Source organism: Stenella coeruleoalba, assembly GCF_951394435.1.
Source record: "Stenella coeruleoalba genome assembly, chromosome: 15".
Taxonomy (NCBI): Eukaryota; Metazoa; Chordata; class Mammalia; order Artiodactyla; family Delphinidae; genus Stenella; species Stenella coeruleoalba.
Window position 1 is genome coordinate 27,999,596 of NC_137161.1, and position 16,201 is coordinate 28,015,796.

General features: G+C 52.3%; 1 protein-coding gene across 3 annotated transcripts in view; it reads left to right on the forward strand.

The window, feature by feature from the left end:
- SNPH (syntaphilin) overlaps positions 1 to 16,201 on the forward strand; it is a 41,701-nt gene that overhangs the window by 20,949 nt on the left and 4,551 nt on the right. For 2 of the 3 annotated variants that reach the window (XM_079946311.1, XM_079946312.1), the window contains 3 exons: positions 7,963 to 8,059; positions 8,746 to 8,853; positions 13,397 to 13,546. In XM_079946311.1, coding sequence (XP_079802437.1) covers positions 8,010 to 8,059; positions 8,746 to 8,853; positions 13,397 to 13,546 — 308 coding nt within the window. In that variant the 5' untranslated portion in view covers positions 7,963 to 8,009. Of the gene's footprint in view, positions 1 to 7,611; positions 8,060 to 8,745; positions 8,854 to 13,396; positions 13,547 to 16,201 lie in introns of those variants that run through there. The other variant, XM_079946310.1, reaches the window with a different exon arrangement.

Here is a 16,201-nt window from a genome sequence, read left to right on the forward strand (position 1 = left end):
GAAAATATCCCTTATAAGAGGTAGTGGTAGCAGTAGTAACGGCAAGAAATGTTCTGTCCTCTGTTTGTCTGGAATTCCCCCGTTGCTCCATTCATTGCCTTGGTTGGGTAAGGCAGGGTCAGGAGGGTGGTTCCCACTGAATGCATGAGGCAGCTGAGACTCAGGTCAAGGGTGCAAGGTCACCGACAGGGACCATGTGATGTGGCTTGAGGAGCTGAGGGTCTCTCAGTGCTGGGCTCGCACAGCACCTGGGCTAGTGAGCAGGATGCAGCAGCTGTTGGAAGAGTTGAACACAGTGGTCCTCATGGTGAGGGCTTCTCCTTTGCCCACATGGCTGATTCTTTGAGGGACATGGAGAGACTTACACTGTTTAGGGAGAAGACACATGAAGAATTTCTTTTTGAACAATCTTCCTTGCTCTGCTAACCTCCTGTTTCTGTGAGGTCCACTTGCTTTTTTTCAGGAATATTTTATTTTATTTATTGTCTTTTTATTGAAGTATAGTTGATTTACAATATTGGGTTAGTTTCAGGTGTACAGCTTAGTGATTCAGTATTTTTTTCAGATTATATTCCTTTAGGTTATTACAAGATAACGGGTATAATTCCCTGTGCTTTATAGTATATCCTTGTTGCTTATCAATTTTATCTATAGTAGTTCGTAGCTGTTAATCCCATACCTCTAATTTGTCCCTCCCCCTTCCCTCTCCCCTTTGGTAACCACATGTTTGTTTTCTATATCTGTGAGTCTATTTCTGTTTTGTATATAGATTCATTTATATTAGTTTTTAGATTACACATATCAGTGATATCATATATTTGTCCTTCTCTGTCTGACTTATTTCACTAAGCATAATATTCTCTAGGTCCATCCACATTGTTGCAAATGGCAATATTTCATTCTTTTTTATGGCTGAATAATATTCATTGTGTGTGTGTGTGTGTGTGTGTGTGTGTGTGTGTGTGTATGTATATATACCATTCCTTCTTAATCCAATCGTCTGTTTATGGGACTTGGGTTGTTTCCATGTCTTGGCTATTGTAAATAGTGCTTCTGTTGAATGTAGGGGTGCATGTACTTTTTCAAGTTAGTGTTTTTTCTGGATATATACCTAGGAGTGAAATTGCTAGATCATATGGTAGTTCTACTTTCGGTATATTAAGGAACCTCCACACTGTCTTCCTCAGAGGCTGCACCATTTTACATTCCCGTCAACAGTATACAAGGGTTCCCTTTTCTCCACATGCGATGTTCTGCTTTTATGGAAGCGTGAGGAGCCCAGGATGCGGGGATGTAACCCCTGCATCTCCATCCTGGTATTTTAGAATCTCCCGGGAAAGTAGATTTTTGCTTTTTCATGCAGCATAGCGGTATGTGTCCCAGTTCTCTTGTACTATGAGGCAGTCATGATGCAGTAGAAATGCAGGCACTCATGACCTAGACGTCCAGGTGTGACCTTGAGTGATCTCGAAAGCTCCGCAGCTTCAGGTTTCCTATGTGTCCTACGCATCAGTCTCCACCTGGCCTCCCTCCACAGGGAATTTGTGAGGATCAGATGAGGTTGGGGCTATGCCAGACCTTCAAAGGGTCAGTCTTAGTCACCTGTCTCCTCCAGGCTGACCCAGAGTCAGGAGGACCAGGGCAGTACCTGCCCTGGGCCCAGCTGCCTGAAGTCAGGTAGAGGCAGGAGGGCTGCTTCTAGTTCCTGTCCTGTCACTACTTGCTGAGCCATCCTGGGCCATTCCCTTCCCCTTCCTGGACCATGCCTGTCCTTTTACAATGGTTCATTTTAAATATATATTATATAGATTATTTTTGTTTTTTATTGATATATAGCCACATACTATAAAATCCACCCTTTTAAAATGTACAATACAAAGGGTTTTAGTATATTCACAGAGTTGTGTATCTGTCACCACTATCTAACTCTAAAACACTTTCATCAATCCCATTAACAGTCATCCCCTATTCCTCCTTGGCCCAGCCCTTGGCAACCGCTAATCTGCTTTCTGTCTATGGATTTGTCTGTTCTGGCCACTTCGTATAAATGGAATCACGACATGTGGCCTTTTGTGTCTGGCTTCTTTCATTTAGCATAATATTGTCAAGGTTCATCCATGTTGTAGCGTGTATTGGTACTTTATTCCTTTTTACGTCTGAATGATATTCCATCGTATGTATAGGCCACATTTTGTTTGTCCATTCATCCGTTGATGGACATTTGGGTCATTTCCTCCTTTGGGCTGTTGTGAATAGTGCTGCTATGGACATCCCTGTACAAGTTTTTGTTTGAACACCTATTTTCTATTCTTTGGGGGTGTATACCCACTAGTGGAATTGCTAGATCATTTGGTAATTCAATGTTTTACTTTTTGAGGAACTGCCAGACTGTTTTCCACAGTGGCTGTACCATTTTACATTCCCATCAGCAATACACAAGGGTTTCAATTTCTCTGCATCCTCGCCTGTACTTGTTGTTGTCTGTCTTTTTGATTATAGCCATCCTAGTGGATGTGAAATAGTATCTCGTTGTGGAAAATATATATTACATAGATTTTTAACCTGCAAAACCCTTTTAAAAATGTAGTCTTACTTCAGACCTTCCATATGTAGAACAGGTACAAGAGGAGTCTCTCGAGGTGAAATGGGGAAGGAGGCCTGAGCCCACCCCCTCATAGTCCCAGAGGCAAGTTCTCCAGGTGGTTTGAAGACCACTGGCTCTTGGTGCCCTCCAGGCTCTGGAATCTGAGTCGAACCACCAGAGACTACCTGCATAGCAGACGCCTCAGCCCTCACGCCCATCCTGGTTGCCTTGGGAGCCCTCGCAACATTTGGCCAAGCTGTGGGTCTGCCCTGCACTGTACTGGGCTTGCCACAGTGAGAAGGAGTCCAGTGGCCCCATCTATGGTTCCAGCTCTGAGGACAGCTTGTGTAGGAAACAGGAAGCAAACAGGAGAAATGCCACCACTGCCCCCCTTCCCAAGTCTAGGAAGAAAGGTCCTGGTTTTGCTGATAGTGCAGAGAAGCATAGTGGCTGATGAGGTCGTGAAGCCAATGGAAGGTTTACCAAACTCCTCAGCCATGAGTAGCCCTCATAGCACTAATCCTCTGAGGTCCAGAGAGGTCGGCTGGAACACTCCCAGGCCCATCTTCCATCTCCCGCTTCCCTCTGCATTAGCATTCTAGGAGCACCAGGCGTTCTGCTGTTTGAGGGTGGAATGTTCTGCATTCTAGCGTTGCCTTGGCAGAGACAAGATTCCTCCCAAGTTCTGTTCTATTGGTTGCATTGCTCTGCTTTCCACAATTGTGAGAGGCTTGAGTCATCAGACACAGATTGTTCTGTTCCTTTGGATTTTAGGATAGCTTTCTTCTCTTATTGATGGCTAATTCTTTGGGGAAAAAAAGATAATTTATAGTGCATACAGGGACTTTCACTTAGCTAGAATATTAGATTAACCTAGTGCCTGGTTTCTCCCCCACGACTTGCTGATTGAGCAAAATGCCATAGTGTCTCTTTGAAGAATGCAGCTTCCTAGTTTTACAGATGTAGAAACTGAAATCCAGGAGTCCTAGTAACTGAAAGGGAAGAAAGCATCAATTAGAACTCTATTTCATTTACAGCCCTAGAATCAGAGAATGGTGGATCCAGAGGTGTCTTTGAGACCATCTAATCCAACCCCTTGGTCTATCAAATGTGCCTGTTTAACTCATTGCGTTTCTAACGGTTGTGTGTTGATTGTGTTTATTTTTATGAAATTCCCCAGAGGGGGGTGTTCCCTGAGTTTCAACCTAAGGCATGACACGCTAAGTGGTCAAGAGAGTAAGTGACGGGTGAAGTCCCAAGAGGAAAGTCCTGTAGGGCAGAGCCTTACAGAAAGTGTGACGTGTGCATGAGGGCAGGGCAGGGCAGGGCAGGGCAGGTGCTGTTGGCTGGGCAAACAGCCTTTGCAAAGATGTGGGAGCAACGAGCAGGGCTTTCCTCTGGGGTCAGCAAGCAGCTGAGAGCAGGTTGGAAAGGGTATAGACAAGAGGGCCTTGAATGCCAGGATCAAGAGTTTTGCCCTAATTTTTACTTAATCGGGGGCCTCTGATGAATTTTGAGAAGGCTCCAGGCCCCTTTCTCCATTGCTCCTGCTGCCGCCCTGACCCAGGCCCTTCTAATTTCTTGATAACCTCCTAACTGGTCTCCCTGCCTCTATTCTTGTCCCTTTCCAGCTATAGTCCACAAAGGCCCCCTACGCAGGGGCTTTCTAAAACGCAAGTCTGATTGTGTCCGTCCCCTTTTTAAGGCCCTTCCATGGCTCCCTGTTGCTCACAGGACAAGATCCTGGCTTTTGTGGCTCGGTGTGGCCTGGCCCCACCTTCCTCTACAGCCTCAGGCCCACTGTGCCTCTGCCTCCACCAGGCCCCCTAGTTCCTGAGCAGCCATGCTATTGCATTACTCACGGCTTTTGCCCACGCTTCTCCATCCCTCCCGTTCACTTTCTCTGCCTGGTGACCTCTTATTCACCCTTTAAGACTTAGTGTAAATTTCCTTTTGGAGACGCTTTCCCTGACCCTCCTGAAGCCACTATTATGCCTTGAGTCTTTCTGTTTTGAAGCTCACATGGCATTGCAATTATCTAGTGCCAAAATCCTGGGAGTTCCCATTTTCGAGTGTTTATTGTGTGGTGGGCACTGGGCTAAGCCCTGTGCATGCATGATCCTGTGTTATTCTCACGGTAACCACATGAGGTGCATTCTGTTACAGCCCCACTTACAGATGAGGAAGCTAAGGCTCAGAGAAGTGGTGTGACTCGCCCACTGCCTGCAGCTGGAGGGTGACAGAGCTGGGATTTGAGCCCAGATATCTTTGACTATTTCTGACTCCTTCCATCTCCTGTTCCCTGGATCCTGCTATATCTCCTGAACCCCCACTGTTCGGTGTGTGAGGCACTAATCAAAGGGGTAGATGCGGCAGGGTTGCCATGGTGTGGGCAGGATGGGGAAATGGGGCTGGGCTTAACCTGGGGTGGAGGTGATAAGCAACTGTCAGCCCAGCTCCCCACGGCTAGGGGTTTCCTTTCCACCTTCCATTCCAAGCGGCGACCTGGGGACAGGCCTGCGGGACTCCAGGCCGAACAGGTGGCATGGAGACAAACGCCATGGCAATCTGCCTCCTCTCTGGGGCCCAGAGGGGCGGGAGGACCTGAGAGAGTCCAGGGTGCTCACTGACACTTCTGGGCTAGATCCTGGGGAGACAACTCCCTTTGGGCCTGGGTGTCTTCTGCCCTCCCAGAGGGACCCCAGCCTGCAAGGTCCCGTCCCAGCAGGGGAAATGCCACTTCCACCTCTGTCCCAGATGAATGGCTGGCTTTGGCCTCCCAGGAGACTGTCTGCTCCAACCAGGTACAAATGCCATCCCCTTCCCACCCCCACCCCCCTGGCCAGAGAGGAAGGAAGAGGGAGCGAGAGAGGAGGGAGGCGTGGGGTTGCCAAGCAAGGTAGGAGCAGGGACAGCAACAACAAAGTCCTCATTGTACCAAGGCCACACGCAGCTCCAAGGCAAAGCAGGCATCGTTCCCGCCTCCCAGGACCTGAGCCCAGAGCTCCACCCGGACTTTCTGAGCTCCTTAGCAATGCTCACCAGAGCTGGCTTGGAAGAGCAAGGCCCTGCCTCAGCTCTGAGTCCTGCCTCTGCTGAGAAGTCCTCCTGAAATCACAGCATCCTTCCAAAAGCCAGAAGTGGTGATGGGAGGATGGCCAGTGAAGCCAGCCTGGCTGGGGCTAGAAGCCAGGGCCTGTTGGACGTGCAGCTGTGTGACCTTGGACGCAAATGTGGTAAAAAATCCTGCCTTGAAGGATTTTTATTTGAAGTAATGGACCAAGGCACATAAAAGCACTCAGCACGGTCACCTGGCCGCAGAAGTGTTCAATCAGTGACAGATGATCCTTGACGCCCTCGTCCACCCACGAGCAAGGACTATCAGCCCCTCCCAAGCTGCTCCTAGTTGAGGCCCTCCTGTGCCCAGGAGGTGGTGAGCCATTGGTGGCCTTCCTGGCAAGTGTGGAGTAGCACTGTTGTCCCCTCAGCCCGTCTCACTGTTCCTCCTCCGGAAGCCGGCCCTGCAGTTCCAGGAGGCCCCGCCTGGGCAGTTGGGGCATGGTGGGTGGGATGCATCCCCAAGCTGGGGCGAGCAGCTCAGGTGACAGGTGGGGTGTCGGCGGCTCCTGTGCCTGGCACCTGACACCTCTAGGCAGACAATGCTGGCAATGTCCGAGCCCTCCAGGGAACACGCCACGTCTGTGTCACAGCCAGGAAACAGGCCACCTGAGTAGCGCCGTTGTCCACTCAGGACGCAGCCCCGCCGCTGGCCGGGATGACCGGGATCCCCAGAGGCCCTGACGTGGGAAGGGGTGGTGCCCTGGGCAGGGGCTCTGGGGTTTGAGACCCAGCCCCTCAGCATCTGGTGTTGGCCTGGTTCAGTGTTGGCCCTGCCACACTGGGGCTGGGACTTGGGCAGTCCGTTACCTCTCGGGTTCCTCATCTGTAAAGGGACTAATCACAGCACTTCCTCATAGGGTTGTTGGGAGGAGTCGATGGCATAATGTACGTAATGTGGTTGGCACGGGGTCTGGTGTGGAGCAGGGCTTGGTCACTGCTTCTCTCCCCGCATGGGGGAAGGTCCAGCACACTGTGTCCTTGGCTGAATCTCCTGTAACCCAGGCTACTGTCCTTAGTTCTTGCTCTGAGCGTGGAAGGAGGGGACTAGGGTCTCTGGAGCTGGCACAGCACTAGCACATTGGCTGCGAAGAGCCCAGGCCTCTCCACCTCGGACTCCAGGAGCTCTGGGCTAATGCCCTGTGCAGGCCTCCTTCCACAGCAGCCAACACCAGCCCAGGATGGGGCCTCTCCCCTCCTTAAACTTCTGTAGGGCTGGCTGCCCTTGGAGCCCAAACCTCTACCCAGGAAAGGGGCCTTGGGATTCCTGGGCAGGAGGCCAGGTCTGAGTCTCTCTACTGATTTGTCAAGAGGGCCAAGGATGGATCTCTGCAGGCATGGTCACTTCCTACTGGGTCCAGCCTACAGAGACACCCCCTGGGAGCAGGGAGGAGTCCTCATCTCCCATCTGTCTCCTTCCTCATTTGCGTTGAGCCTGTGCCCTGAGTTCCTGGTGCACCCCACAATGAGCATGAGCATTTGCACGGTTGGGTGCGGGCATGCCTGTGTGCAGCATGTGGGCGGGGGGGGCGGGGCAGGCGAGGGCTGCATGTCCTGCGTTGTGGGCAGGCCCCCTGAGCATGTTCACTGAGCCACGTGTGGCATGCCTTGGAATGGAGGGGGCGTGGTACCTTTTCATATTCGCGTGTATCCATATGTCTTTCTACACGTGTGTGGTGTGTTGGTCTGTCTTGTCTCCCCTGTAGACGGGAAGCCCCGAGCCACGCACCAGCAGGCACTGTGAGAAGGTGACATCGAGACTAGCGCAGCCTAATCTGGGGTTCCTGGTCCTGCTCCAGGAGGCCTCCAGTCTGCAGCCCCCGCCGAGGGAGGATTGACCAGCGTGGGGGTGGGGGTCCGAGAGTCAGGGGTCTGGGGGCCTGGCTTGTAGCGTAGAGGACTCAGTGCTGGGCCGAGCCAATTAGGAGGCCCTGCCCCAGTGTCAGTGACCTTGGGCGAGGCCTTTGTTCTCTCTGGGGCACATTCACTCATGTGGAGGACACGGGGCTGGACTGATGATTTCTGCCCGCCCTGAGGCTCTGATGATCGTGATTCTAAGTTGGGTGGTGGGGTGAGAGCCTGCTAAATTTGTTGGTGGAGGCAGCTGTGGCCTGAGCCTGGCCTGCCAGCCCCCAGCTCGTCCTGGGTGTCCTGCTGAAGGGTGAGAGGAGAAGCCATGCCGGGCAGCGGCCCCAGCGAGAGGATGACGTGGCCGGGCCCGGCCACCCCCGCGGCCCCCCCAACCCACCCTCTCTCCTCAGCCCCGGGGACACCGCCCATCCCGCCCCTCACCCGGACCCACAGCCTCATGGCCATGTCCCTGCCAGGCAGTAGACGGGCCTCTGCTGGATCCCGCAGGTGAGTTTCCCCAATGCCCGGAGCCTTGGCCTCTGAAGGTGGGGGCAGGGAGGGTCTCTGTCTCCAGTCCAACACCGGCTTGTTTTTGAGCAAGTTGTTGCCCCAGTTTTCCCATCTTTAAAATGGGCTTGCTCACACTGGCCTCAGGAACTATTTATGGGCTCAAATGACACAGTGGGTATAAAAGTTCTCTGAAGACTTAAACCATTGGATCCCTGCCGTCACCAGTACTGTTGTTCGATCTTCACAGTTACTGCAGGGACGGCATGCAGCCTTCCACCCAGGCTCCCCTGGCCTCCCCGTGTGCCCCTCCTCCTGTCCCTCCTCCTGCCTGCCCCATTCCTCTCCACCTCTGTTTCAGTCCGTGCAGGGACCTTTCCCTCTGGGCTTGGGGGACCCTGGAAGTTGAGGACCCTTGGTAGGGGTAGCTGGGACCCCACCCTTGGCCCGCAGCCCTGCTCAGCCTTCTGGGGAGTCCCGAGGACCGGCCTCCTTCTGGTTTTCCACCTTGATTTGCACTGTCTGTTCTGTCACCCCTGTCTGTGCATCCCCCCGCCACGCTTCTCTCCCCGGCGGTGACCCTGAAGTGGGGGCCCTTTGGGCCGCAGCGGCCTGGCGGTGTTCGTCCAGTGTCCGCAGCTGCCCACCAGCCAGAACGAGCACCTGCCTCTTCTTCCTGCCTCCAGGCGCACCTCTCCCCCCGTGAGCGTGCGGGATGCCCACGGCACCTCTTCCCTCAGCAGCAGCAGTAACTCGGGCTCCTGCAAGGGAAGTGACAGCAGCCCCACGCCCAGGTAACCAGCCACTCCCTCGCACCCGGCCTGGCCAAGCTGGCTGGAACCCTGAGTGCCCTGGGGGTCGGGGGAGGTGGACGTTCTAACCATCCCCAACTCTAGCACACTTCCCCGCTGTGTGACCTTGAGCAGGTCACTTCTCTCTGAGCCTCAGTTCCCATCTGTAAGATGGGTATGATCATACCCAGCTACACGTAACCAAAGTCAGTAGCTGAGACAAACTGGGGGTGATGCTTTCAAAACAAGGGGCCAGAGGCGGGCAGCTCCCTGAAGTGTCAGGGACCCCATCTCCACCATCCTTGGTGTACAGCTGGCTCCTACACCTCCAGGCATCAGGGCAGCATCCAGGAAGGAAGAAGGTAGAAAGGCCAAAGCCCCTGAACCCCCAGAGACTCGTGTTTTTGAGACAGGACACATTGCCCAGGAAATTCTGTCTATACTGTGCTGGCTGGTGCCAGGCATGACTGGCTACAGGGAGAGTTAGTGGTTCCCAGCGTAGGGCCACCCAAGCAAACTGGGAGTTCTGTTGGAGAAAAGGCAAGAATGGATGTTGGGAGGCAGCTCGTGGCGTCCGCCAGCCTGCTCTTCTGGGTGGTACACTGTGAGGGTGGCAGAGTGGAGTTGTTCTAGAAAGTGAAGTGTGTTACAAGTGCAGCGTGTGCTTTGGGCTCTCAGCAAAGAGGAAAGGCAGGATCGGGCTGGGGAGACGGGTAAGGAGAGCAGTGGGTCCTCAGAGACCAGGACGTGCAGGCTGTGATGGCGGCGCCCGTCCTGCTTCCCAGGAGCGTGAGGGGGGAGCACGGGCTTAGGATGTGAATCGGTCTGAGTCTCCACTCCCTCATCTGTAAAGTGGAGCTTACGACCCGGAGGCTTCAGGGAGCTGATATCTGCACCCACCACACTCTGCTGCTGGCCCGTAACGCGTAACCGCTCTCATTAGGACTTTGGTTCAACTTGAGAATCGTAGGCAAGAGAAGGCCAGGAGACTCTGGCCTGCAGCTCCCATGGCCAGAGCTCCTCCTGGGAAGGCTTGTCTTGAGTGAGTGTCATTTGTGTGACCAGATCACACTGAGGCGGCAGTTCTGAGTTTTCCACCATGACACGCATGATGGGTGACACACATATGCTGGACCCATGCCCCAGCATCCTGTCTGTAGCTGCCCCCAGAACGGGGGTGGGGGGTGGTGGTAGTGTGTGAGTGAGATTGATGATGCATTAATTTACCTTTTGAAAAGTGTATAATTGGCAACTTTAATACTTTTTTATTGGCAGCAGATTTTTGCCACACATGTCATAACTGAAACCCATGGGGGCAGTCCCAGCCCTGAGGCTGAGAGCTGCTTCCATGCAAGGGTCTCCTTGCCACCACCAGAGTTGCTGGTGAGCAGTGCCTCGGCTCTAGCCTCACTATAAGTAGCCAGGTGTTCCAAGGTGTGACTAGCTGAGGGACATGAATTGTAGTATACTTCTCTTCTCAGGTACGTATAGTATATATGTAAATATATACTATATTAAAAAATATTTTTTCCCACAAAGAGCTAGTTACTAAAAATATATCAGTGTTAAATGTTATATTGAGAAGGAAAACTAGTGAAAGCATATGGAAAAAAGTTAAAATAGTTACTTCCTTTATAATCCTCAGCTCTTACTAGTTTAAGTAATCCTGGTTCCTCTACCCCGGCACAGGGAAAAGGCCTCTTTTTCTCACCACAGCTCTGGGTCCCTCTCGCCATAGCCTTTGCAGGGCACCAGGATGTCTACTGGCCTAACACATGGGGCTCAGGGCCCCTGCTGGCTTCCTCTCTTTTGGAAGGAGATTTCTTAGAGCCCATCAGAGGGGACCCCAAGGTCCCACCCGACACCGCGCCTCTTCCCCTTGCCACACAGAAAATAAGCCAGTGTGTGACCTGACTTGAGCTAAATTTAGAGGCCAGGAGCTGAGTGAGTAGAAGAGAATAGTTTCTCTTTCCCTCCACTTCTGTCCACACTTTCTCTTCAACAGTTTACAATTTACAAATACTTTTTCCTCGGTAAATGTTAGACAGCTTCCCCAAAGCGTTTTTTTTTTTTTTTTTTTTTTTGCTGTATGCGGGCCTCTCACTGTTGTGGCCTCCCCCATTGTGGAGCACAGGCTCCGGACGCGCAGGCTCAGCGGCCATGGCTCACAGGCCCAGCCGCTCCGCGGCATGTGGGATCTTCCCGGACCGGGGCATGAACCCGTGTCCCCTGCATCGGCAGGCAGACTCTCAACCACTGCGCCACCAGGGAAGCCCTCCCCAAAACTTTTAAAACTGCCTCCAACTTGGCTCCTTCAGCAAATGGGCCCCACCAGGGCCTGTCTTTTCTACATCCATAAAATGTGATTGCCTCTTGCTAGACCTGGGACCCCCCGTCCCCTAAAGGAACAGAGCTGGATGGCGGCAAGGCCTCTGCCAAATCGTGTGAGAACACGCCCAGGTGTTTAAGCCAAAATCCAAGGAGGTTTCTTCCCAAACAGAACAGCCGACAGGAAGCTGTGAGTTGAGGTGGCCTGGCTGTGGTCTGCTGGTGGCATGGGGTGCTCCCCTTCCCTGGGTGAAAGCCTCGGCCCTCCCACATCCACTGGGTGGGAATTCCTCCTCCTCGGCCCTGATGGGACCGGGGCGTGCTCACCACACACACACACACACACACACACACGCGCGCGCGCGCGCGCGCGCATCTGCGCCACCCTGTGCTAGGGTGTTTGTGGCTGCAGGGTACAGCTGTGAACAGGGCAATGCCCAGAGACAGCCAGTGTTCCCGTGTGTGCTCACGTGTGCCCCCAGAGCGTGCACATGCAGATGGAAAGGGTCTGCCTGCGTTTGTGTGAATGTGTTCATGGGCTGGTGTCCTAGAGCAGTTGACCCTGGACCAACAAGGGGGTTGGGGTACTGATCCCTCGTGCAGTTGAAAATCCGCGTGTAACTTTTTACTCCCGCAAAACGTAACTGCTAATATCCTACTGTTGGCCAGAAGCCTTCCTGATTACGTAATGAGTTGATTGACATGTATTTGGTGTGTTATATGTATTATAAACTATACAGTAAGCCCCCTACATACAAACGAGTTCTGCTCCAAGAGCGCATTCATTAAGTCCAATTTGTTCATTAGTCCCACAAAATTAGCCTAGGTACCCAACTAACACAATTGGCTATATAGTACTGTACTGTAATAGGTTTATAACACTTTTCACACAAATAATACATGAAAAACAAACAAACACAAAAAATAAAACATTTTTAATCTTACAGTACAGTACCTGGAAAAGTACACCAGCCACGTGAACTAACTTATGTGATTGGACATGGGAACACACGTTCATCTTTGAAAGTTTGCAACTTGAAGGTTCATATATAGGGGACTTACTGTATTCTTACAATAAAGTAAACTAGAGAAAAGAAAACGTTAAGAAAATTATAAGGAAGAGAAAATACATTTACAGCAATATACTGTATTTATTGATACTGTAAGTTTACATTGTTTTTAAAATGAATCATCTGTCAGTACATCAATATTGTCTTACATGATACAAAACACTGTAGCTGTTACATGTATTACTAAGACTAGACATCAAAAATGAAAAGCTCATGTGAAAAAGAAATTCGTATTTATTTACAGGTATAGTGTGCATGCGTTGATAACAGAGAAGCTAGCAATGGTTGCCTAGCTTATCTAATGAATGAATCATTATAAAGTTTTTACGGCATACAGTATTACAGTCATATTCAAAATATGGTGTTAGAAACATTGTTACATTTTTCTAAAAACCTCTTACCTGTGATGATAGGCTGATAGGCATTTTCTCCAATTGGGAGAGAAAGGCATACTGTAGGGTAATGTGATTCTTTGAAAGCAAAGTTGTAGAACACTAAGAAAACGAACGCATTATTAATATTATATCAACTATCACCCGCCTTATGCCAGTGTAAGGACAGGCTGCCACCTTAGTACCAGTCTTGCACACAGTGTTCTACACGCTGGATGCTGAGGCGGTAGTGATGATGACAACACAGAGACGGCTCAAACGGTGGCTGCCATAGTTACTAGATTTTCACACGAAATCACTCATACACATACACAGCAGATAGATCCTGGCCCACCATGCAGGCCCCAGGATAATTACACGGAGGGGGAGACCTCTCCCACCCTCAGCCTTGGTCTCTGGGTTGGGAGAGTGGACACCTGAGCTCTGGGCTGCGGCGCCGGGACTGGGCTGGCGGAGGGGGCGCCACCCCGGGCGGCGCCAGGCTGGTGCACGCGCTCTGTGACGTGTCTCCCCAGCCCAAGCTAGAGGAGCCCTGAGCTCCCCACCCTGATGCTGTGCTCGAAAGAGCCTTAATGAAACCCACCTCCCAAAGGGGCTGCATGTTCTCGTGCCCACAGGGGCCCCGTGGGGGAGGCCTGGCCTGCAGCGCTTCAGTGGCCAGGGGATCAGAATGGGTAGGCGGGGCCCCTAGCTCCTGGAGGCACAGCGCCTCGCCAGGCCCCTTCCTCCCTCCCTGCTGACAAGCGTCCCCGGCAGGCGCGCCATGAAGTACACGCTGTGCAGTGACAACCATGGCATCAAGCCTCCCACCCCGGAGCAGTACCTGACCCCCCTGCAGCAGAAGGAGGTGTGCATCCGGCATCTGAAGGCCCGGCTGAAGGACACACAGGACCGGCTCCAGGACCGGTAAGCGGGTGGCCAGGGCCCTGCAGTATCTCTGGGAGGAAGGCGTGGCTGGGGGCTCCTCAGCTGCTCCTTGAAGCATCAGGTAGCTTCTTGGGGCCAGGCCTGGAGCAGTTTCCCCTGCGAGGGTCTATTGGGCCTCCCACCCACGGCAGTGCTCTCCCAGTTGTAGCCTGGCAGCCCCATTTGGCCACTTCTCGTGCCCTGGCTCCTTTCTACCTGGGGAGGAGCGGCACAGGGCACTCTTCCTGGCTGACCTGTCTCTGTGGGGGAGAAACAACCCCTTAGCCCTCCTTTGCTTCCTCCCAGGGGGTCACCAGGGGCTCGTGACCCACCAGTTCAGGCCCCAGAAGCCTTCCTCCTCATCCACGTGTAGATGATGTAAGATCGTGAGAAACCTTCCTCGGAGCTCCCACCCAGCCCAGGGGTCTCCCAGGAGCCCCCGTGGGCCCGTCTGAGCTCATTCTCCAGACCTGATCCTCCCGGCCTCCCCATTTCCAGGCTGGCGGCTTCATCTTTATAATCGAAGCTTCAGGGCTGCCCTCTGATCTCTTCATCACCTACCCGTCTTCTCCAGACTGTGTCAATTCGGATACGCAGCCGACCGTGAGCTGGACAGGGTGCCGTGCAGGGCGCTGGAGGGCAGGTGGGGAGGCCACCACTACCACGCCTTCCTTCATCTTTTCTTTCTTTCTTTCTTTGTAATATAACTGCTTTATTGAGATGTAATTCACATACCATCCAGTTCACCTATCTAAAATAAACAATTCAGTGATTTTCAGTATATTCACAGAACGGTGCAACCATCAACAGTATCTAATTCTAGAACAGTTCCATCACTCCAGAAAGAAACCCTGTTCCCAGTAACAATCACGCTCCATCTCTCCCCAGCCACGCCGTCCCTGGCAGCCACTAATCTTTCTGCCTCTGTGGATTTGTCTATTATATTCCATGTAAACTGGAGCACACAGTGAGCGTGACCGTGTCTCTCTTGACCAGAGCTCTGCCAGGTAGCTGATCCAGTTTGTATCTGTTGTGCTTTTGAACTTGGGGAGGGTAGAGGTGGCATTCTGTGGACCTCCTTGTCTGTAGAGCTAGGATTTCTATTTCTATTTCCCACTGTCTTCTCACTGATGCCCTGCGTCTGCTTGGCCATTTACACTGATGTCCTCGGGAAGCAGACAGCCCATCTCCCTGCTTCCTTTCCAGGGCTGCCCTGTGGCTCAGAGCAGACAGTCTGCCCTGTGTGGTTTGGGCAGGACGCCCTGTAGTGGACACGCCTGCACCTCAGCTCCCCGGCCTCTGCACCTGATACTCTTGTAGTACCTGTGGCCATTCTGTACTTGCTGTATCGTCAGCCTCCTCACAGGCTCTGAGCATTCAGTCTGATCCTCTCATTCCCGCTGTAGCCTACTTCCTCCTCAGAGAAGGAGCTCTGCTTCTACACGCTGTGCTTTCATATATTGTGTCCCCACTTCTAAGATACCCTTTCTCTCATCTTGCTCCCTTGGAAAACTCATCCTATAAGACTCAGTTCAAATGTAACATCCTGCAGCCCCCTGAGACCTAGACAGGGCTGGGAAGCCATAGCTCTGGGGTCCTGCTGGCTCCCAGGAGGAGTGGGGCCCAGCTGAGCTGAGCATGCCCAGTCCCTCCTTTCAAACTCACTCTTTCTGCCAGGGCTCACAGTCAGTGAGGAGGGTTATCCTAGAGTGAGCTCCCCACCCTGAGGCAGGAGGAATGAACGTTATCCCCACACCTGTGGGGATGTCTGTTATCGTAGCTCTTGAGCAGCTCCAGGTCCCTGCTGCCATCCCACGTCCATCGCCAAGCTGTATCCTGTTGGGCAGCCCTTCCCCTCCTTCCCCTTCCAGTTGATGCCATTGCTGACCTTGTGGCCGCTGCAGCCCCGCAGGCCCAGTCCCTTCAGTGTTTTGTGGAGTGAGATTCCTGGGCCCATTTCCTGAATTTCTAATTTGACTTTGAAAAGTGCATGGTGCTTGAGCTGGGTTGGTCACTCTGCTGGACTCATAAAATCCAAAGTGATGTCGTGCCTTTTGGATTTTATTTGTGTGAATGTAGGGTTTGGGCTGAGTGGCTGCGTGTGGGCCGGATCACTAAGACGTTTGCCGAAGGAGGAGCACCCAGGGTGGGAGTTCAGTCCCATGAAGGAGTCTCCTCCTTTCTCACTGCTTTTGGTCCATCCTGTTCAGTCTCACCCTGGCTTTACCTCTGGACTTGATGGCATCATTTTCTACTTCACCTCCTTCCCCTGCACCCCCTGGATTCATCTATGCCTCAGGGATTTTAAAAGCCTGCGAGTTTCTGGACAAGAGTCCTCTGACCGTCTCGTTTGCCTGCTCTTGCCTCTTCTTTCGGGAATAGCTCTGTGCCTTTTCCGGCAATCTTTTGGGTCTTCCCTCTCTAGAGTAGATACAGAGAGGAAACATCTAGCATGGATAAAAGACAGCCACTCTGTTCTCATCATTCTCCTCTGATTCATCCACCACTTCTCATCCCTCCACTTGAGGGAAGATGTAAAATTATCAGCTACATTCAAGGCAGTAATTTCTCTCATAAAAACAAAGTGGATCATCACTCTCTCCCCGGGGTCTCTGGCCAAATCGCCTCCATTGAAAATTTCCACCACCGGCTTTT